General features: G+C 45.6%; 1 protein-coding gene and 2 pseudogenes across 2 annotated transcripts in view; 1 reads left to right on the plus strand and 2 right to left on the minus strand.

Moving 5' to 3' along the window:
* The window catches only part of LOC144683240 (interleukin-17 receptor A-like), a 55,779-nt gene that overhangs the window by 6,432 nt on the left and 30,654 nt on the right, over positions 1–18,693 (plus strand). For both annotated transcript variants that reach the window (XM_078546198.1, XM_078546199.1), the window contains exons 3-5: positions 2,634–2,759; positions 6,619–6,737; positions 7,989–8,100. In XM_078546198.1, coding sequence (XP_078402324.1) covers positions 2,634–2,759; positions 6,619–6,737; positions 7,989–8,100 — 357 coding nt within the window. The remainder of the gene's footprint in view (positions 1–2,633; positions 2,760–6,618; positions 6,738–7,988; positions 8,101–18,693) is intronic.
* LOC144684098 (U2 spliceosomal RNA) lies at positions 3,902–4,067 on the minus strand (annotated as a pseudogene).
* Positions 6,410–6,585, minus strand: LOC144684099 (U2 spliceosomal RNA; annotated as a pseudogene).

Genomic DNA, 18,693 nt, shown 5'->3' on the forward strand with positions numbered 1-18,693 from the left:
CATCGAGTCTGCACCAACACATGGGAAACACCTGACCTACCTATTTAATCCCATTTACCAGCACTTGGCCCAGCCTTGAATGTTATGACGTGCCAAGTGCTCATCCAGGTACTTTTTAAAGGATGTGAGGCAACCTGCCTCCACCACCCTCCCAGGTAGTGCATTCCAGACCGTCACCACCCTCTGGGTAAAAAAGGTTTTCCTCATATCCCCCCTAAGCGTCCTGCCCCTCACCTTGAACTTGAGTCCCCTCGTGACTGACCCTTCAACTAAGGGGAACAGCTGCCCCCTATCCACCCTGTCCATGCCCCTCATAATCTTGTACACCTCGATCAGGTCACCCCTTAGTCTTCTCTGCTTCATTGAAAACAACCCAAGTCTATCCAACCTCTCTTCATAACTTAAATGTTTCATCCCAGGCAACATCCTGGTGAATCTCCTCTGCACCCCCTCCAGTGCAATCACATCCTTCCTATAATGTGGCGACCAGAACTGCACACAGTACTCCAGCTGTGGCCTCACCAAGGTTCTATACAACTCCAACGTGACGGCCCTACTTTTATAATCTATGCCTCGATTGATAAAGGCAAGTGTCCCATATGCCTTTTTCACCACCCCACTAGCGTGCCCCTCTGCCTTCAGAGATCTATGGACACGCATGCCAAGGTCCCTTTGTTCCTCAGAACTTCCTAGTGTCATGCCGTTAATTGAATACTTCCTTGTCAAATTACTCCTTCCAAAGTGTATCACCGCACACTTTTCAGGGTTAAATTCCATCTGTCACTTATCTGCCCATTTGACCATCCCGTCTATATCTTCCTGTAGCCCAAGACACTCAACCTCACCGTTAACCACCCGGCCAATCTTGGTGTCATCCACAAACTTACTAATCCTACCATCCCCCACATAGTCATCTATGTTATTTATATAAATGACGAATAATAGGGGACCCAGCACAGGTCCCTGTGGTACGCCACTGGACACTGGCTTCCAGTCACTAAAGCATCAATCTGTCATCACCCTCTGTCTCCTACAACTAAGCTAATTTTGAATCCACCTTATCAAATTACCCTGTATCCCATGTGCATTTGCCTTCTTTATAAGTCTCCCATGCGGGACCTTGTCAAAGGCTTTGCTAAAATCCATATAAACTACATCAACTACACACCTGGTCACCTCCTCAAAAAACTCAATCAAATTTGTTAGGCTTAACCACCCTCTGACAAAGCTATGCTGACTATCTCTGATCAAACCTTGCCTCTCCAAGTGGAGATAGATTCTCTTCAGAATTTTCTCCAATAGTTTCCCTACCACTGACGTGAGACTCACTGGCCTGTAGTTCCCTGGCTTCCCTCTACAACCCTTCTTAAATAGTGGAACCACATTAGCTGTTCTCCAGTCCTCTGGCACCTCTCCCATGGCCAGAGAGGAATTAAAAATTTGGGCCAGAGCCTCTGCTCCTCCCTTGCCTCTCTCAGCAGCCTGGGACACAAATCCGGACCTGGAGATTTGTCTGCTTTTAAGCCTGCCAACACCTCCAATACCTTGTCACTCCCTATATCAATTTGCTCAAGAACCTCGCAGTCTCTCTCCCCGAGTTCGATACCTTTATCCTCTTTCTCTTGGGTGAAGATGGATGTGAAGTATTCGTTCAACACTCTACCGATGTCCTCTGGCTCCACCCATAGATTGCCCCCTTGGTCCCTAATGGGCCCTACTCTTTCCCTGGTTATCCTCTTCCCATTGATATGCTTATAGAATATGCTAGGATTTTCCCTACTTTTACCAGCTAAAGTCAACTCATCTAATCCTGAACCCGGATTGGTGTATTGAACTGTCTTATCTCACCCTTAAAATTCATGTTTTGTGTGTGTGTGTGTGTGTGTGTGTGTGTGTGTGTGTTTGAGTTATAGAGTTAAAAATTAGCAGCTCTTATTTCTTTCTTTTGCCACAGGTTACAGACAATTTGTTTAATAATTATTTACTTGTTAAGTTTACAAACCTGGTGCTCATATTTTTTTAACCTAAATTAAACAGTTAGGTAGAATTGGGGCAATTTGGTGGGCTGATTAAACTTGGCACATTTCTCTCAGCTCGGGGAGCAGTGGGGCTTGACACTGCAGCGCACTATCCCCAGTGAATCATGACACAGTAAAGCCCCATCTGCCTGCATGGGTGGATGGAAAAGATCCCATGGCACCATTTTGAAGAAGAGGAGGGGAGTTCCCCCCAGTGTCCTGGCCAATATCTACACCTCAATCAACATCACAAAAACCCCTTTCTCAGCGACCTTTTAGGGGAGAGAGTTCCAGATTTCCATTACCTTTTGTGTGAAGAGGTGCTTTCTGATATCACACTTGAACACCTTGGCTCTAATTTTAAGGTTAAGCCCCCTTGTTACATTCTCCCCGCGCCCCCTCCCCCACTAGAGGAAATGATTTTTCTCTATCCATCCTGTCAACTCTTTTAATTATCGTTAACCCCTCAATTAGACCACCCCATAAGCTTCTATACTTGGGGGATTACAAGCCCAATCTAGGAGGGGGCGGGGTTTAAGATTACACATTTTTAATGCAGGAGCTGCTGTGAGGATTGCCTTTTCCTGTCTCACACACTCCTCTTTATTTCACTAGGAGACTGTCTGCCCGACTACCAGGATACCTGGCCTCTCTCACCGCCGCGAAACACAAATATCCACATTGTTCTGCTGAAGGGGGTCGGGCCAGTGCTGGAGATTAACTTCACCTATTCAGCTGATGGTAATAACGATGGGAAATAGAAAGAAGGACCCTTCCCAGTTTGCTGTAGCTTGTACAGATTTTGCCCTGCTGAATGCTTTGCAATCCAAACTACATAGCGTTCTCATGTCACGCTGGATGCTCCAAGCCACCAGCTTCAGACATGATTACCTCCAGCCCCTGCTCAATGTGATACTCCATTGATTGGCCTCAATCGTGGCTTCCCTCAGTCCTGGTGTTGCCTGACACTCTGTGCCGGATTTTCCTTTGGGGTCGGGGGGTCGGGTGGGGGGGTGGCGGGGAACAGAAGTCGGGACAGTTTCCAGTCTCGAACCCATCCCCAGTAGGGAGCAGGGGGAAACAGTCTTGGGACCGGCACCCACAATAGACAGCTGTGGGTCTCAGTTAGATGTGAAATTCAGCATGATTTTAACTTTTATTTTTCATAAACAAGTTTTATTCATAATAAATAGTCGCTTGGTAGTACAGCACTTGAGTATTGCTGAAAAGAGACATGCTGTCAAAGCTTTTCATCTTGGACTCATCAGAACAAAATCGCAAGAGTACCAAATCTCAGAGGTCAACAATAATTGTTACTGAATTTGATAAGTCTAAGATAAAAAGCTTTGACAGTATTTTTTCAGCATAATTCATAACATTTGTAGAAGTGTATTACAAAACAGCTCAAATTTGACATTACATAAAGTGTGATACAGTTCAACTTCTTTCAGTTACAGTATATGAGCTGCCTCATTCCAGGTTATATTTACAATTGAGATTTACTTTTCATGTCAAAGCCTCTCTGGTGCACATAGCCTGAGGGGTTTTACACGAGGTCCAGACCTTGGAAGGGTGGCAAAAGAACAAAGGGGAATGTCTGTGACAGGGTGAAAGACATGAAAGGTTTACTGACAGCAGAATTGGTGGTGTAAGGCCAAGGGGAGTGGTAATGAGACAGGTAAAGAAACAAAAGATGCGTATAGAGGTGATGTGAATAGCAGAATGTGAGAAAACAAAAAGAAGAGAAAAAGGAGAGTGAAATTGAAAGCTGCAAAGAAAAACAAAACAAAATTGGAGCAGAGATTATTTGAAATTTCCAGCATGCGCAGTATTTTGCTCTTGTTTTGAATGAAGCCATTTCTAATTGTTCAAATCCTCCGAAGGGGAGTAGCACCATTCCCAGAGATACTGCAATACCAGGTCAATGTATGGAGTGAACAGAGCAAGCCCCTCTTCCATCTCCCTGCTCCAAAAATCAATATGCTGCCCAGATAAAGGACCTATCAGACAATAAACTGACAAAAAACAGATATTTTTCTCCACAAATATACTTTGTTCATAAAATTTGTAAATGTACTTTACATTACAGTTCAAATTTGACTTTACACAAAGTGAATACAGTTCATTTTGTTTCAATACAGTACCTGAGGTGCCCCAGGAATGATCTTAAGTCCTGATCATGGCATTCACTTACAGTGCCAAACACACCAGTGAAAGCTAGCAGCGAGCCGGAGTGAGGCCAGAATAAGCTCAGTATGAGCAGGAGTGAGACCAGAATAAGATCAGTATGAGCAGGAGTGAAGCCAGAATAAGCTCAGTCTGAGCAGGAGTGAGACTAGAATAAGCTCAGTCTGAGCAGGAGTGAGGCCAGAATAAGCTCAGTATGAGCAGGAGTGAGACCAGAATAAGCTCAGTCTGAGCAGGAGTGAGACTAGAATAAGCTCAGTTTGAGCAGGAGTGAGGCCAGAATAAGCTCAGTCTGAGCAGGAGTGAGACTAGAATAAGCTCAGTTTGAGCAGGAGTGAGACCAGAATAAGCTCAGTCTGAGCAGGAGTGAGACTAGAATAAGCTCAGTTTGAGCAGGAGTGAAGCCAGAATAAGCTCAGTCTGAGCAGGAGTGAGACTAGAATAAGTTCAGCCTGAGCAGGAGTGAGACCAGAATAAGATCAGTTTGAGCAGGAGTGAAGCCAGAATAAGCTCAGTCTGAGCAGGAGTGAGACTAGAATAAGCTCAGTTTGAGCAGGAGTGAGGCCAGAATAAGCTCAGTCTGAGCAGGAGTGAGACTAGAATAAGCTCAGTTTGAGCAGGAGTGAGACCAGAATAAGCTCAGTCTGAGCAGGAGTGAGACTAGAATAAGCTCAGTTTGAGCAGGAGTGAAGCCAGAATAAGCTCAGTCTGAGCAGGAGTGAGACTAGAATAAGCTCAGCCTGAGCAGGAGTGAGACCAGAATAAGCTCAGTTTGAGCAGGAGTGAAGCCAGAATAAGCTCAGTATGAGCAGGAGTGAGACTAGAATAAGATCAGTTTGAGCAGGAGTGAGACCAGAATAAGCTCAGTCTGAGCAGGAGTGAGACTAGAATAAGATCAGTATGAGCAGGAGTGAAGCCAGAATAAGATCAGTATGAGCAGGAATGAGACCAGAATAAGATCAGTATGAGCAGGAGTGAGACTAGAATAAGATCAGTATGAGCAGGAGTGAGACCAGAATAAGATCAGTATGAGCAGGAGTGAAGCCAGAATAAGATCAGTATGAGCAGGAGTGAAGCCAGAATAAGATCAGTATTACCAGGAGGCTCCTCCATCCACTGCAAGAAACCTTGAGCCTCCCCTGCTTCCTTCCCTTACCTTCCAACCACAATCCCCTCCAGATCCCATGCCCCCCACACCCCAAACTACTTACCTTAGCAATGGGTACTGTTCCCTTGATTCCCTGATGGCAGGCTCATGCACCTGAAATCCCATTCCCTCAAACCAACACAGTGATGTTTCCTGCTGGCAACCGGCTGGAGTCCGATGCTGCAACAAGGAAATAAGGCAGAGCTGTTAAAATCTCTTCAGTATCATCTCTTACTGTCATAGAGTGTGTCACCTCCACGCTCAAACCCAAGTTAAAATTGAGGTCCATGACTCAGGATCCCACCAACCAAGGGCATTTACTTTAAATTTTACTGAGTAATTGCAGAGAGTGACAGGTGGGGCATTGAGGTGAGTATGTAATGGTCATTAGACAGAACAGGTTGCTTGCTGCCTTTCATAACCCTCATCATTCAGGTAAACTAAGCATCGGATTTTGACTTTGAACCTCAGGTTGATTTCCCACAGTATCAGACTAACATAAGAAATAGGAGTAGGAGTCGGGTCATTTGGACACTTGAGCCTGCTCCACCATTCAACAACATCATGGATGAACTCTTATCTCAACTCTACTTTCCTGCCCTATCCCCATATCACTGGATTCCCTTGGTGTCCAAAAATCTGTCGATCTCAGTCTTGACTCTACTCAACGATTGACCATCCACAGCTCTCTGGGGTAGAAAATTCCAGAGATTCAAAACCCTGGTCATTGATGGGATGAAGGATGGGGGTGGGCAGTAGGCATGGAAGAGGGGGTTTCCTTTCTGCGTTGTGGTTTGGTCTGGCTGAGGACCAGTTGACATCTACGGAGAGGACCCTCAGGGTGGGAAGGATCACGTGACTGGACTAGAGGGAGGAAAATAAAACAATACATGGGCAGAACGTGGGAAAGCAATAAGAAGAGAATAAGGAGAGTAATAGCAACCGGAAAGAAAAATGAAACAAAATTGGAGCAGGGATTATTTGAGATTTCCAGCATGCGCGGTATTTTGCTCTTGTTTTGAATGAAGTTATTTTCAGTTGTTCAAATCCTCTGAAGGGGAGTAGCACCATTCCCAGAGATACTGCAATACCAGGTCAATGTATGGAGTGAACAGAGCAAGCCTCTCTTCCATCTCCCTGCTCCAAAAATCAATATGCTGCCCAGATAAAGGATCTATCAGATCGTAAACGGATAACAACAGATTTTTTTTCTCAAAGTAGGACAGAAAAAATCCTTCTTTCACTGATTTTCAAATTTTTCTTCAGCAAACCTCATTTCTATCAACAAGACGGTGATTGCCATCTCTCGAGCTGGGTGGATACAGTGCGTGACATACTGGTACATCAATGGATTCCCAGCACAGACCAACCATCGAGGAGAACTGGTAAGTAGCAATCCCTTTATTAATTAATTTCTCTGGCTCCTCTTGTCTCCTCAAGGCATCTTGATACCAGCTGTAACTCAATGGGCAGCAGCCTCACCTCATAAACCCACTCTAAAAACCTGAGTATATAATCTAGGCTGACATTCTAGATGTGCCATCCTTCAGATGGGATGTTAAACCAAGGCCCTCTCTGCCCTGTCAGGTTGATGCAAAGAATCCTGTGATACTATTTCAAGAAGATCAGGGAAGTTCTGGTCGGTGTTCTGGCCAATACTTATCCTTCAAACAACATCACTGAAACAGATTATCTGGTTTTTATCACATGGCTGTTTGTGGAAGCAAACTAGTTGCTGGGCTTCCTACATCAGGACAATGATGACACTTCAAAGGTGCTTCATTGGCTGTAGAGTGCCTTAGGGCATCCTGAAATCGTGAAAGGCACTATATAAATGTAAGTCTTTATTTGCTTTTTATCTGAAGGTTTTCATTGTTGCTGGGGCCATAGTTCAGTGGGGGCTAACTTATATAGTGAGGGGGAGTATGGTTCATCATGGGAGGGCCCGAGTGTGTCTCTGACAGGATTTGCCCAACCATCTGCTCTATTCTGGGCAATACATAAGAACGTTAGAAATAGGCGCAGGTATAGGCCAAATGGCCCTCATGCCTGCTCCACCATTCAGCACGATCATAGAAATCTCATCCTGGCTTCACTCCACTATCCTGTTCCTGTGCCTGTTCCCCATAACCCTTGACTCCCCTATAGTTTACGAATTTGTCTAACTCAGCCGTGAATACGCCCAATAACCCAGTCTTCTTAGTTCCCTGGGGTACAGAATGCCAAAGATTAATGACACTCAGAAAGAAGAAGTTTGTCCTCAAGTCTCGTTTAAATGTGTGACCCTTTATCTTGAAACCATGTCCCCTAGTCTTAGATTCCCCCTCCCAGCATCCACCCCCGCTCAGAATCTTATGTTTCAACAAGATCACCTCTCATTCTGCTAAACTCCATTGAACATAGGCCCATCCTGCTCAACCTTTCCTCATCCCAGGAATCGGATGATCCACAGACATTCCGGAGGAACTGCCAAGCCAGTGTTCCCTACATTCCATCTGGTTTCCGCAAACCTACTGCTATGGTTTCAGCAGATCTTTCCGGAAAACTCCCGGAGATATCAACCGCCATGTAGATATTGTGTTAAATTATAATAGAGAGGAGGCTACACATGTGATCCGTAATCTTTCCTTTCCCAGTGGAGTCTGACATACTACACCTGCCATCGGCTAAAACCTGCACAGCTTCTGTCAGTTAATATCTACAGCATTCCACCCACAGAGGCTCTGGTGAAGAATGTCCGCTTACCAGGTGAGTGACAGGCAAACAGGATCGGAGCAAATTTAACAGCAAACGTCTTCAGACCCTGGTCTGTGTCATGTTAGCTTGCCAACTGTATTTGGGCATATTCCTGAAGGTTCAGTCATGTGATGCTTGATAATGTGACACCCTACACGTGACACGTGATGACATGACATCTGATCCACATGATGCTAGTCGTGTGACATCTGCTTACGTCATTTCATCATGTGACATCCAATCACGTGGCCTTTAGAGTGCAGCACAGGAGGCCATTCAGCTCCTTGTGCCAATGCCAGGTAGAGCAATTCAAATAATCCCATTCCCCCTGCCTCCCCCATAGCCCCAGCTCCAGGCAATATCCACATGACCATGACATCATCCACTCTCAGCCAATTAGTGACCATTTGTGGACCATTGAACCCATCATATGACATTTGGTCGCATGACACTCGATCATGTGACAACACAGTTTGCTGTGTTATTGAATTTCCTGCCTAAAGATTGGATCAGGTGTAATTGAGTGCCTTTGCCTACAGTTTCACATAGGTGGACAGAGGAAGTATTCCAGCACAAACCTCACGTACTAAGCTCTGCTCTTTTACCTAATTGCTTGGAGCAGTGCCTGAGAGATTAAGTTTCTATTCCCAAAGGCTCCTGGACAAAGTGGGAGGGTCAGCAACCCTAATACCACCACTACCCCTCCCCAGGGTCACAGAATTGTTACAGTGTGGAAGAGGCCATTCAGCCCATTGTGTCTGCACCACCTCTTTGAGTGAGCAATTCACTTGCCATTCCCCTGCCTTCTCCCCATAACCCTGCACATTCTTCCTTTTCAGGTAACAGTCTAATTCCCTTTTGAATGCCTCGATTGAACCTGCCTCCGTCACACTCCCAGGCAGTGCTTTCCAGACCCTAACCTCTCGCTGCGCGAGAAAGCATTCTCTCATATTCACTTCTGCTTCTTTTGCAAATCACTTTAAATCTGTGGAGACATAGTTGGTGGTGGCAAGGAGATTATCCCTAATCGTGGGTTACAGCTGTATTTGGGCATATCCCTGGAGCTGTTCACTTCACATATTTTACATTAGAATCAGATAGATAAACACGTTGATTAATGGCTTTATGTCAGCCATGGCTCAGTTGATAGCGTTCTCACTGAGTCACAAGATTCTGGGTTTAAGTCCCACTCCAGGGCTTGAGCGCAAAAACCAAGGCTGACACTCCAGTGTGATATTGAGGGAGTGCTGCACTGTTGGAGGTGCTGCCTTTTGAATGAGATGTTAAACCGAGGCCCTAATAACCCGTGGCTCCATTAGGAAAAGGAGCAGGGGAGTTATCCCCAGCGTCCTGGCCAACATCTACTCCTCAACCAACCATCATAAAACAGATTACCTGGTCATTTTTTTTTAATTCTTTAATGGGATGTGGGTGTTGCTGGCGAGGCCAGCATTTGTTTCCCACCCCATAATTGCCCTTAAACAGGGCAGTTAAGAGTCAACCACATTACTGTGGGTCTGGAGCCACATGTAGGCCAGACCAGATTTCAAGATAGTTTCATGGTCGCCGTTACTGAGGCTAGCTTTCAATTCCAGATTTTATGAATTGAATTTAAATTCCACCAGCTGCCGTGGTGGGATTTGAACCCATGTCCCCATCTCCCCCCCGCCACCAAACCCACTATTATTACATTGCTGTTTGTGGGAGCTTGCTGTGCACAGATTGGCTGCTGTGTTTCCTTCATTGCAACAGTGACTGTACTTCGGCAGTACTTCATTGGCTATAAAGCGCATAGAGACGTCTGGCGGCTGAGAAAAGTACTATATAAATGCAAATTTTTTTTTATTGCTTAGACATAAACATTGAAGGATAAATCTGCTTGCCTGTAGTTAATTTGAATGAACAATGTTGAAATGCCTGCTTGCATTAGAATCTACCTATATACATAATCACAAAATTAAACTTTCAGAATGACGTGCTTGTTACACTTTAATTGAAACCCATTGTATCCTTGAGGTATCTTTGATTTGCTCTTGTATACAATTAAAGCACTGTGGGACAGTTTGGTTAAAAAATCCCTACATAAATTCAAGTATAATGTAAATGTTTCTGGTTTAAGCCTGGATATTCTGTACGCTACATTCCCAGTAAACAATGGTAAGATCTTTGGATCCAGCCAGTAGTTAAATTGTCACTATAATCTCACACATGGTTTAGAAAAGAGACTGATTGAATGTACGCTTCAATTTAAGGATTAATGGACAAACAGGTTTCACAAATGTTCAAGTGTTTCATCTCTCATCACTACATCGCTCACTTTGTCTGCAAAAGCCGCTTGAGTAAATTTAAATGTAACAAATTTAGAATCTTTCACTTCATCAACTCCATGCTCGGTGCAGCAGTCCTTTCTTATTCGTTCACGGGATTTGAGCTTCGCTGGCAAGGCCAGCATTTATTGTCCATCCTCAACTGCCCTCGAGAAGGTGGTGGTGAGCCACCTTCTGGAATCGCTGCAGCCCTTTGGTCTAGGTGCACCCAAAGTGCACTTAGGAAGGGAGCTCCAGGATTTTTGGCACAGCGACAGTGAAGGAACGGCGATATATTTCCACGTCAGGATGGTGAGCGGAGGGAAACTTGAGGTGGTGGTGTCCCCATACAGCTGATGCACTTGTACTTCTAGATGGTAGAGACCTCGGGTTTGAAAGGCACTGTCGAAGGAGGCTTGGCAAGCTGCTGCTGTGCATCTTGATGATGGTACACACTGTGTGTAGCTGGCGGAGGGAGTGAGTGTTGAAGGTGAAGTTACCACTGTCCAAACACCACCTCGTGTTAATGAGCCTGGAGCAAGCAAGGGTCAGAGTAGCAGAGGAATTTCCACCAAGTCCCGTTCAGCCATCATCCCCCATGCATGTCGATTTACACTGAATCCTGATCAGGCAAACCTTTGATCCTCATGTTTAAATCCCTCCAAGGCATCACCCCTCCCCCCAACCATGTGCGGGACTTTCCGCACCTGCCTGCCACCATGATTTTCTGGTCCCACCGCAAGTCAATGGACTTCTGGCTGGGGCACCGCCTCCCCCCCCACCATCCCACCCCACCCCCCACCCCCCACGCAGCGGGTCCCGCCCATGACAGGGCCGGAAAATCCTGGCCTATGTGGCTGGACCTTGCTATGACCACCCAAGATCTCAGTGTTCCTCCAAATCAGGCCACTTATGCGTCCCCCATTCCCTTCACCTTACCATTGGTGGCTGAGCCTTCAACTGCCTGGGCCTTAAACCCTGGAATTTTTCTGTCAGAATTGCCACTCTTTCCTCCTGTAACATGATCCTTAAAATCTACTTCTTTTGACCATGCTTTTGGTTGCCCTTCCTGATATCTCTTTCTTTGGCTCTGGCTCAATTATCTTTGATTTACTGACAGTGAAACACTCGACTGGAGGCCCAAGCCAAGATCTCTCCCTTTCCCCAAGATTTTCTAGCAGGCAACAACAACTTGCTTTTATATTGCACCTTGAAGCGGTAAAACCTTCACAGGTGCGTTGTCAAACAAAATTTGACACCAAGACGCGTAAGGAGATATTGGAACAGATAGTCAAAAGCTTGGTCAAAAAGGTAGGTTTTAATGAGTGTATTAAGAACGGAAGAGATGAAGAGGTCTAGGGAAGGAGTTCCAGAGCTTAGGGTGCCAGACAGCTGGAAACACGGTCACCAACGATGGGGTGATGGAAATTGGCTAATGGAGTCAAGAGATATGAGGATAGGGCAGGATAGTGGAGTTGAGATAGAAGATCAGCCATGATCTCAAGGTATGGCAGAACATGCTCAAGGGGTTGTACTTTCTCTTCATTCATCCTTGGGATGTGAGCATTGCTGGCAAGGCCAGCATTTATTAACCATTCCTATTTGCCCATGCTATGTGACTTGCTAGGCCATTTCAGAGTCACCACACTGCTATGTGTCTGGAATCCCATAAAGGTCAGATTGGGTAAGGATGGCACATTACCTTCCCTGAAAAGCGTTAGTGAATCAGATGGATTTTTATAACAATCTGGCAATGATCATCATTACTGAGACTAGCTTTTTAATTCCAAATTTATCAATTGATTGAATTTAAATTGCCCCAGCTGCTCCATGGAATTTGGACTCGTGTCTCCAGAGCATTAGGCTGGGCCTCTGGATTACTGACCCAGTAACGCTGCCGCTATGTTACTTTTCCCCAGGCACCTGCTCCAATTTTATGTGTTCTTAGAATCAGAGCAAATCTCAGAGCACCCAACCATTGCCTGCAGTGGAATCAGCTCTTCCAGACCCAGTGTGAGTGGGCAGCCCTCCCAGCAGCCCTTCTAACCTTGCAAGGGTTAGCTCCAGAGGGCACCCAAATGGCACAGGTCATGCAGAACCCCTGAGGATGGCGGCCTAGACATATTAGTAAATACCCATCTGGTTCACTAATGTCCTTTAGGGAAGGAAATCTGCTGCCCTTACCTGGTCTGACCTACATGTGACTCTGGACCCACAGCAATGTAGTTGATTCTTAAACAAAATGCCCTCTGAACAAGGGCAATTAGGGATGGGGAGTAAATGCTGGCCCAGCCAACGATGCCCACATCCCATAATGGAATATTTAAAAAAAACTGGGGCCTCACAGCGTACTTAAGAACAGCTAATTGAATAAGGTGCCAGAGGGCAGTTAGTGGGACAGCAGTTACCCTCCTCAAGGGAGGACTGGAATGGGGGTTGGAGACAAGAGAGAAATCCTGAGCCAACCTTCACTTGCATGTTTAATTGGTATGAGACCAAGATCCTCCCCAAAATGGGTTAAAGTTTATTCAGTCCTGAGTTCCTGCAGCTCTTGGAAACCCTTTCAGTTGGTTTCGCGTGTTCGTTAAACTGGTTTGACCAACCGCAGAACTGAAACCAGTTTGACAGGTGGTAATCCCACATTGAGTGAAGCAAGAGCTAATCGTCTCAATGAAAGAAGTCACATTTATATAGCACCTCTTGTGACCTCAGGATGTCTCAAAGTGTTCACAGTAAAAGAAATACTTTTCGTCACATTTTTTTTGTGCAACCAGACCCTCAAACAGCAACGTGATAAGTGATATTTTAGTGATTTTGGTGGAAGGATAAATATTAGTCGGAATACTCGGGGGAGCTCTCCTGCTCTCCTTTGAAATAGTGGCCATGTTACATCCAAGGCAAAACATTTCATCCAAAAGGTGGCACCTCCGACAGTGCAGCACTGAAGAGTCTAGGTTTTGTGCTCAAGTCTATGGTGTGGACTTGGACCCACAAATTTCTGTCTCAGAGGTGATAGCACTACTGACTGAGACACATAGGATTTTTCCATCTGGGGGAAGCAGGCCATTTAACCCATTGAACCTGTTCTGCCATTCAATGACATTAAGCCTGAACTGTGACCTAACTCCAAAGACCTGCCTTCGCCAAATACCCCTTAATACCTTTGGTTAACAGAAACCTATCAATCTCAGATTTAACCTTTGACCCAGCACAAATTGCTGTTTGCAGAAGAGCGTTCCAAACTTTTACCACACTTTGTGTGTAGAAGTGTTTCCTGATTTCATGCCTGAATGGTTTGGCTCCAATTTATGTGGTGTGCCCTCTAGCCCTAGACTTCACAAGCAGCAGACATAGTTTCTCTCTATTTACCTTCTTGAAGACTTTGATCAAATCACCCTTTCATCTTCTAAATTCCAGGGAATACAACCCTGGTTTGTGTAATCTCTGCTTCTAATTTAACCAATAGAATCCAGGTATCATTCTTGTAAAATAAAAGCAAAATACTGCGGATGCTGGAAATCTGAAACAAAAACAAAAATTGCTGGAAAAACTCAGCAGGTTTGACAGCGTCTGTGGAGAGGAAGACAGAGTTAACGTTTTGAGTCCATATGACTCTTCATCATTCTTGTAAATTTATGCACCCTCTCCAAGGTCAATAAATCCTTCCTAAGGTGTGGTGCCCAGAATTGAACACAATAGTCTCGGTGTGGTTTAATTACGGCTTTGTACAGCTGGATCATGACTTCTAATCCATTGTTACAGCTGACATCTCAGGTTGGATCCTCTCATCTGAATTTAAATTTATGCTGATTAAATTGAGTGTTATTATAGGAACATATAAAATAGGAGCAGGAGTAGGCCAATCGACCTCTCGAGCCTGCTCCACCATTCAATTAAGATCATGGTTGATCTTCTTTCTCAACAGCATTTTCCTGCAATATCTCCTATGCCTCGATACCTTTAACATCTAGAAATCTATCAGTCTCACTCTTGAACATAATCAATGACTGAGCATCCACAGCCCTCTGGAGTAGTGAATTCTAAAGATTCACCACCCTCTGAGTGAAGAAATTCCTCCTCATCTCAGTCTTAAATGACCTACCTCTTATTCTGGGACTATATCCCTTGGTTCTAGATACCCCCAACCAGGGAAAACATTGCTCCTGCAACTAACCACGTCGATAGTCATAAAACCCCATCTGGTTTGCTAATGTCCTTTAGGGAAAGAAATCTGCCGTCCTCACCTGGTCTGGCCTACATGTGACTCCAGACCCACAGCAATGTGGTTCACTCTTAAAATGCCCTCTGAAATGGCCTAGCAAGCAGTTAATTGTATCAAACCACTAAAAATAGGTCAATGGAGAATGAAATGACAAATGCAAACAGCCCTGTCGACCCTGCAAAGTCCTCCTTACTAACATCTGGGGGCTAGAGCCAAAATTGGGAGAGCTGTCTCACAAACCAGTCAAGCAACAGCCTGACAGTCATCCTCACAGAATCATACCTTACAGATAATGTCCCAGACACCACCATCACCATCCAAGGGTATGTCCTGTCCCAACGGCAGGACAGATCCAGCAGAGGTGGCGGCACAGTGGTATACAGTCAGGAGGGAGTTGCCCTGGGAGTCCTCAACATCGCCTCCGGACCCCACGAAGTCTCATGGTATCAGGTCAAACATGGGAAAGGAAACCTCCTGTTGATTACCATGTACCACCCTCCCTCAGCTGATGAATCAATGCTCCTCCATGTTGAACACCACTTGGAGGAAGCAGTGAGGGTAGCAAGGGCGCAGAATGTACTCTGGTTGGGGGATTTCAATGTCCATCACCAAGAGTGGCTCGGTAGCACCAGTACAGACCGAGCTGGCCGAGACCTAAATGACATAGCTGCTAGACTGGGTCTACTGCAGGTGGTGAGGGAACCAACAAGAGGGAAAATCATACTTGACTTCATCCTCACCAACCTGCCTGCTGCAGATGCATCTGTCCATGACAGTATCAGTAGGAGTAATCACCGCACAGTCCTTGTGGAGATGAAGTCCTGTCTTCACATTGAGGATACCTTTCATCATGTTGTGTGGCACTACCACCGTGCCAAATGGGATCAATTTCGAACAGATCTAGTAACACAAGACTGGGCATCCATGAGGCGCTGTGGGCCATCAGCAGCAACAGAATTGTACTCGACCACAATCTGTAACCTCATGGCCCGGCTAATCCCCCACTCTAACATTACCACCAAGCCAGGGGATCAACCCTGGTTCAATGAAAAGTGCAGAAAGGAGCAGCACCAGGCATCCTAAAAATGAGGTGTCAACCTGGTGAAGCTACAACACCAAGGCTAAGTGCATGCCAAACAGCACATGAAGCAAGTGATAGGCAGAGCTAAGCGATTCCACAACCAACTGATCAGATCTAAGTTCTGCAATCCTGCCACATCCAGTCGTGAATGGTGGTGGACAATTAAACAACTCACTGGAGGAGGAGGCTCCAGAAGTATCCCCATCCCCAATGATGGAGAAGCCCAGCACATCAGCGCAAAAGATAAGGCTGAAATATTTACTACAATCTTCAGCCAGAAGTGCCGAGTGGATGATCCATCTCAGCCTCCTCGTGAGGTCCCCAGCATCACAGATGCCAGAATTCAGCCAATTCGATTCACTCCACGTGATATCGAGAAATGGCTGAAGGCACTGGATACTGCAAAAGCTACGGGCTCTGACAATAGTCAGGCAATAGTAATGAAGACTTGTACTCCAGAACTTGCCACGCCCCTAGCCAAGCTGTTCCAGTACAGCGGCAACACTGGCATCTACCTGACAATGTGAAGAATTGCCCAGGTATATCCTGTACACAAAAAGAAGGACAAATCCAACCCAGCCAATTACCGCCCCATCAGTCTACTCTTGATCATCAATAAAGTAATGGAAGGGGTCATCAACAGTGCTATCAAGTAAACTTGCTTATCAATAACCCACTCACTGATGCTCAGTTTAGGTTCCAGCAGAATCACTCAGCTCCTGACCTCATTACAGCCTTGATTCAAATATAGACAGAAGAGCTAAACTCCAGAGATGAGATGAGAGTGTCTGCCCTCGACATCAAGGCCGCATTTGACCGAGGGTGGCATCAGGGAGCCCTAGAAAAACTGGAGTCAATGGGAATTGGGGGGGAAATTCTCCACTGGTTGGAGTCATACCTAGCACAAAGGAAGATGGTTGTGATTGTTGGAGGTCAATCATCTCAGTTCCAGGACATCACTGCAGGAGTTCCTCAGGGTAGTGTCCTCGGCCCAACCATCTTCAGCTGCTTCATCAATAACCTTCCTTCCATCAGAAGATCAGAAGTGGGGATGTTCACTGATGATTGTACAATGTTCAGCACCATTCACGACTCCTTGCACACTGAAGCAATCCATGTCCAAATGCAGCAAGACCAGGACAATATCCAGGCTTGGGCTGACAATTTGCAAGTAATATTCGAGCCACACATGTGTCAGGCAATGACCATCTCCAACAAGAGAGAATCTAACCATCGCCCCTTGACTCAATGGCATTACCATCGCTGAATCCTCCACTATTATCATCCTGGGGTTTCCATTGAACATAAAACTGAACTGGAATAGCCATATAAATACTGTGGCTACAACAGCAGGTCAGAGGCTAGGAATCCTGCAGTGAGTAACTCACCTCCTGACTCCCCAAAGTCTACAGTGCACAAGTCAGGGGTGTGATAGAATACTTTCCTCTTACCTGGATGAGTGCAGCTCCAACAACACTCAAGAAGCTCAGCACCATCCAGAACAAAACAGCCCACTTGATTGGCACTCCATATACAAACATTCACTCCCTCCACCACTGATACACGGTAGCAGCAGTGTGTACCATCTACAAGATGCGCTGCAGGAACTCACCAAGTCTCCTTCAGCAGCACCTTCCAAACCCACGACCATTACCATCTAGAAGGACAAGGGCAGCAGATAGATGGGAACACCACCGCCTGGAAGTTCCCCTCCAAGCCACTCACCATCTTGACTTGGAAATATATCGCCGTTCCTTCACTGTCGCTGGATCAAAATCCTGAAACTCCTCCCTAACAGCACTGTCGGTGTACCTACACCACAAGGACTGCAGCAGCTCAAGATGGCAGCTCTCCACCACCTTCTCAAGGGCAATTAGGGTTGGCCGATAAATGCTGGCCTAGCCTTTGAAGCCCGTGAATGAATAAAAAAGAAATCTCGCCATCCCACGGGATCAGTCTGGTGAACCTTCGTTGCACTCCCTCTATGGCAAGTATATCCTTCCTTAGGTAAGGAGACCAAAGCTGTACACAGTACTCCAGCTGCAGGCTCACCAAGGCTCTGTACAATTGCAGCAAGACTTCTTTACTCATGGTCTCAAAGCCTCTTGGAATAAAGGCCAACAAACCATTTGTCTTCCTTATTGCATACTGCACCTGCATGTTAGCTTTCAATGGCATATTAACAAGGATAACCGTGTCCCTTTGAACAGCAACACTTCCCAATATCTCCCCACTTAAGAAATACTCTGCATTTCTGTTTTTTCTACCAATATGGATAACTTCACATATTTTCACATTATATTCCATCTGCCACGTTCTTGCCCATTCACGTAGCCTGTCCAAATCCCCTTGAAGACTCCTTGCATCCTCCTCACAACTCACATTCCCACCTAGTTTTTTGTCACCAGCAAACTTGGAAATATTACATTTGGTCCCCACATCCAAATCAATGATATAGATTGTGAATAGCTGAGGCCCAAGCACTGATCCTTGTGGTACCCGACTAGTTACAGCCTGCCAACCTGAGAATGACCAATTTATTCCTATTCTCTGTTTTTTGACCATTAACCAATCCTCAATCCCTGCCAGCATATTACCCACAATCCCATGAGCTCTAATTTTCTTTACCAACCTCCTGTGTGGGACCTTATTGAAAGCCTTCTGAAAATCCAAATACACCACATCCACTGATTCCCCCTTATCTATTCTGCTAGCTACATCCTCAAAAAACTCTATCAGGTTTGTCAAACGTAATTTCCCTTTCATAAAGGAGGTTATGATGAACTGTATAAAACATTATTTAGGCCACATCTGGAGCACTGTGTGCAGTTTTGGATCGCCACACTATAGGAAGGATGTGATTGCACTGGAGAGAGTTCAGAGGAGATCCACTGGGATGTTGCCTGGGCTGGAACATTTCAGCTATGAAGAAAGACTAAATAGGCTGGGATTGTATTCTTTAAAGCAGAGAAGGCTGAGGGGGGGGCCTGATTGAG

This window comes from Cetorhinus maximus, chromosome 8, assembly GCF_964194155.1.
Source record: "Cetorhinus maximus chromosome 8, sCetMax3.hap1.1, whole genome shotgun sequence".
Classification (NCBI taxonomy): Eukaryota; Metazoa; Chordata; class Chondrichthyes; order Lamniformes; family Cetorhinidae; genus Cetorhinus; species Cetorhinus maximus.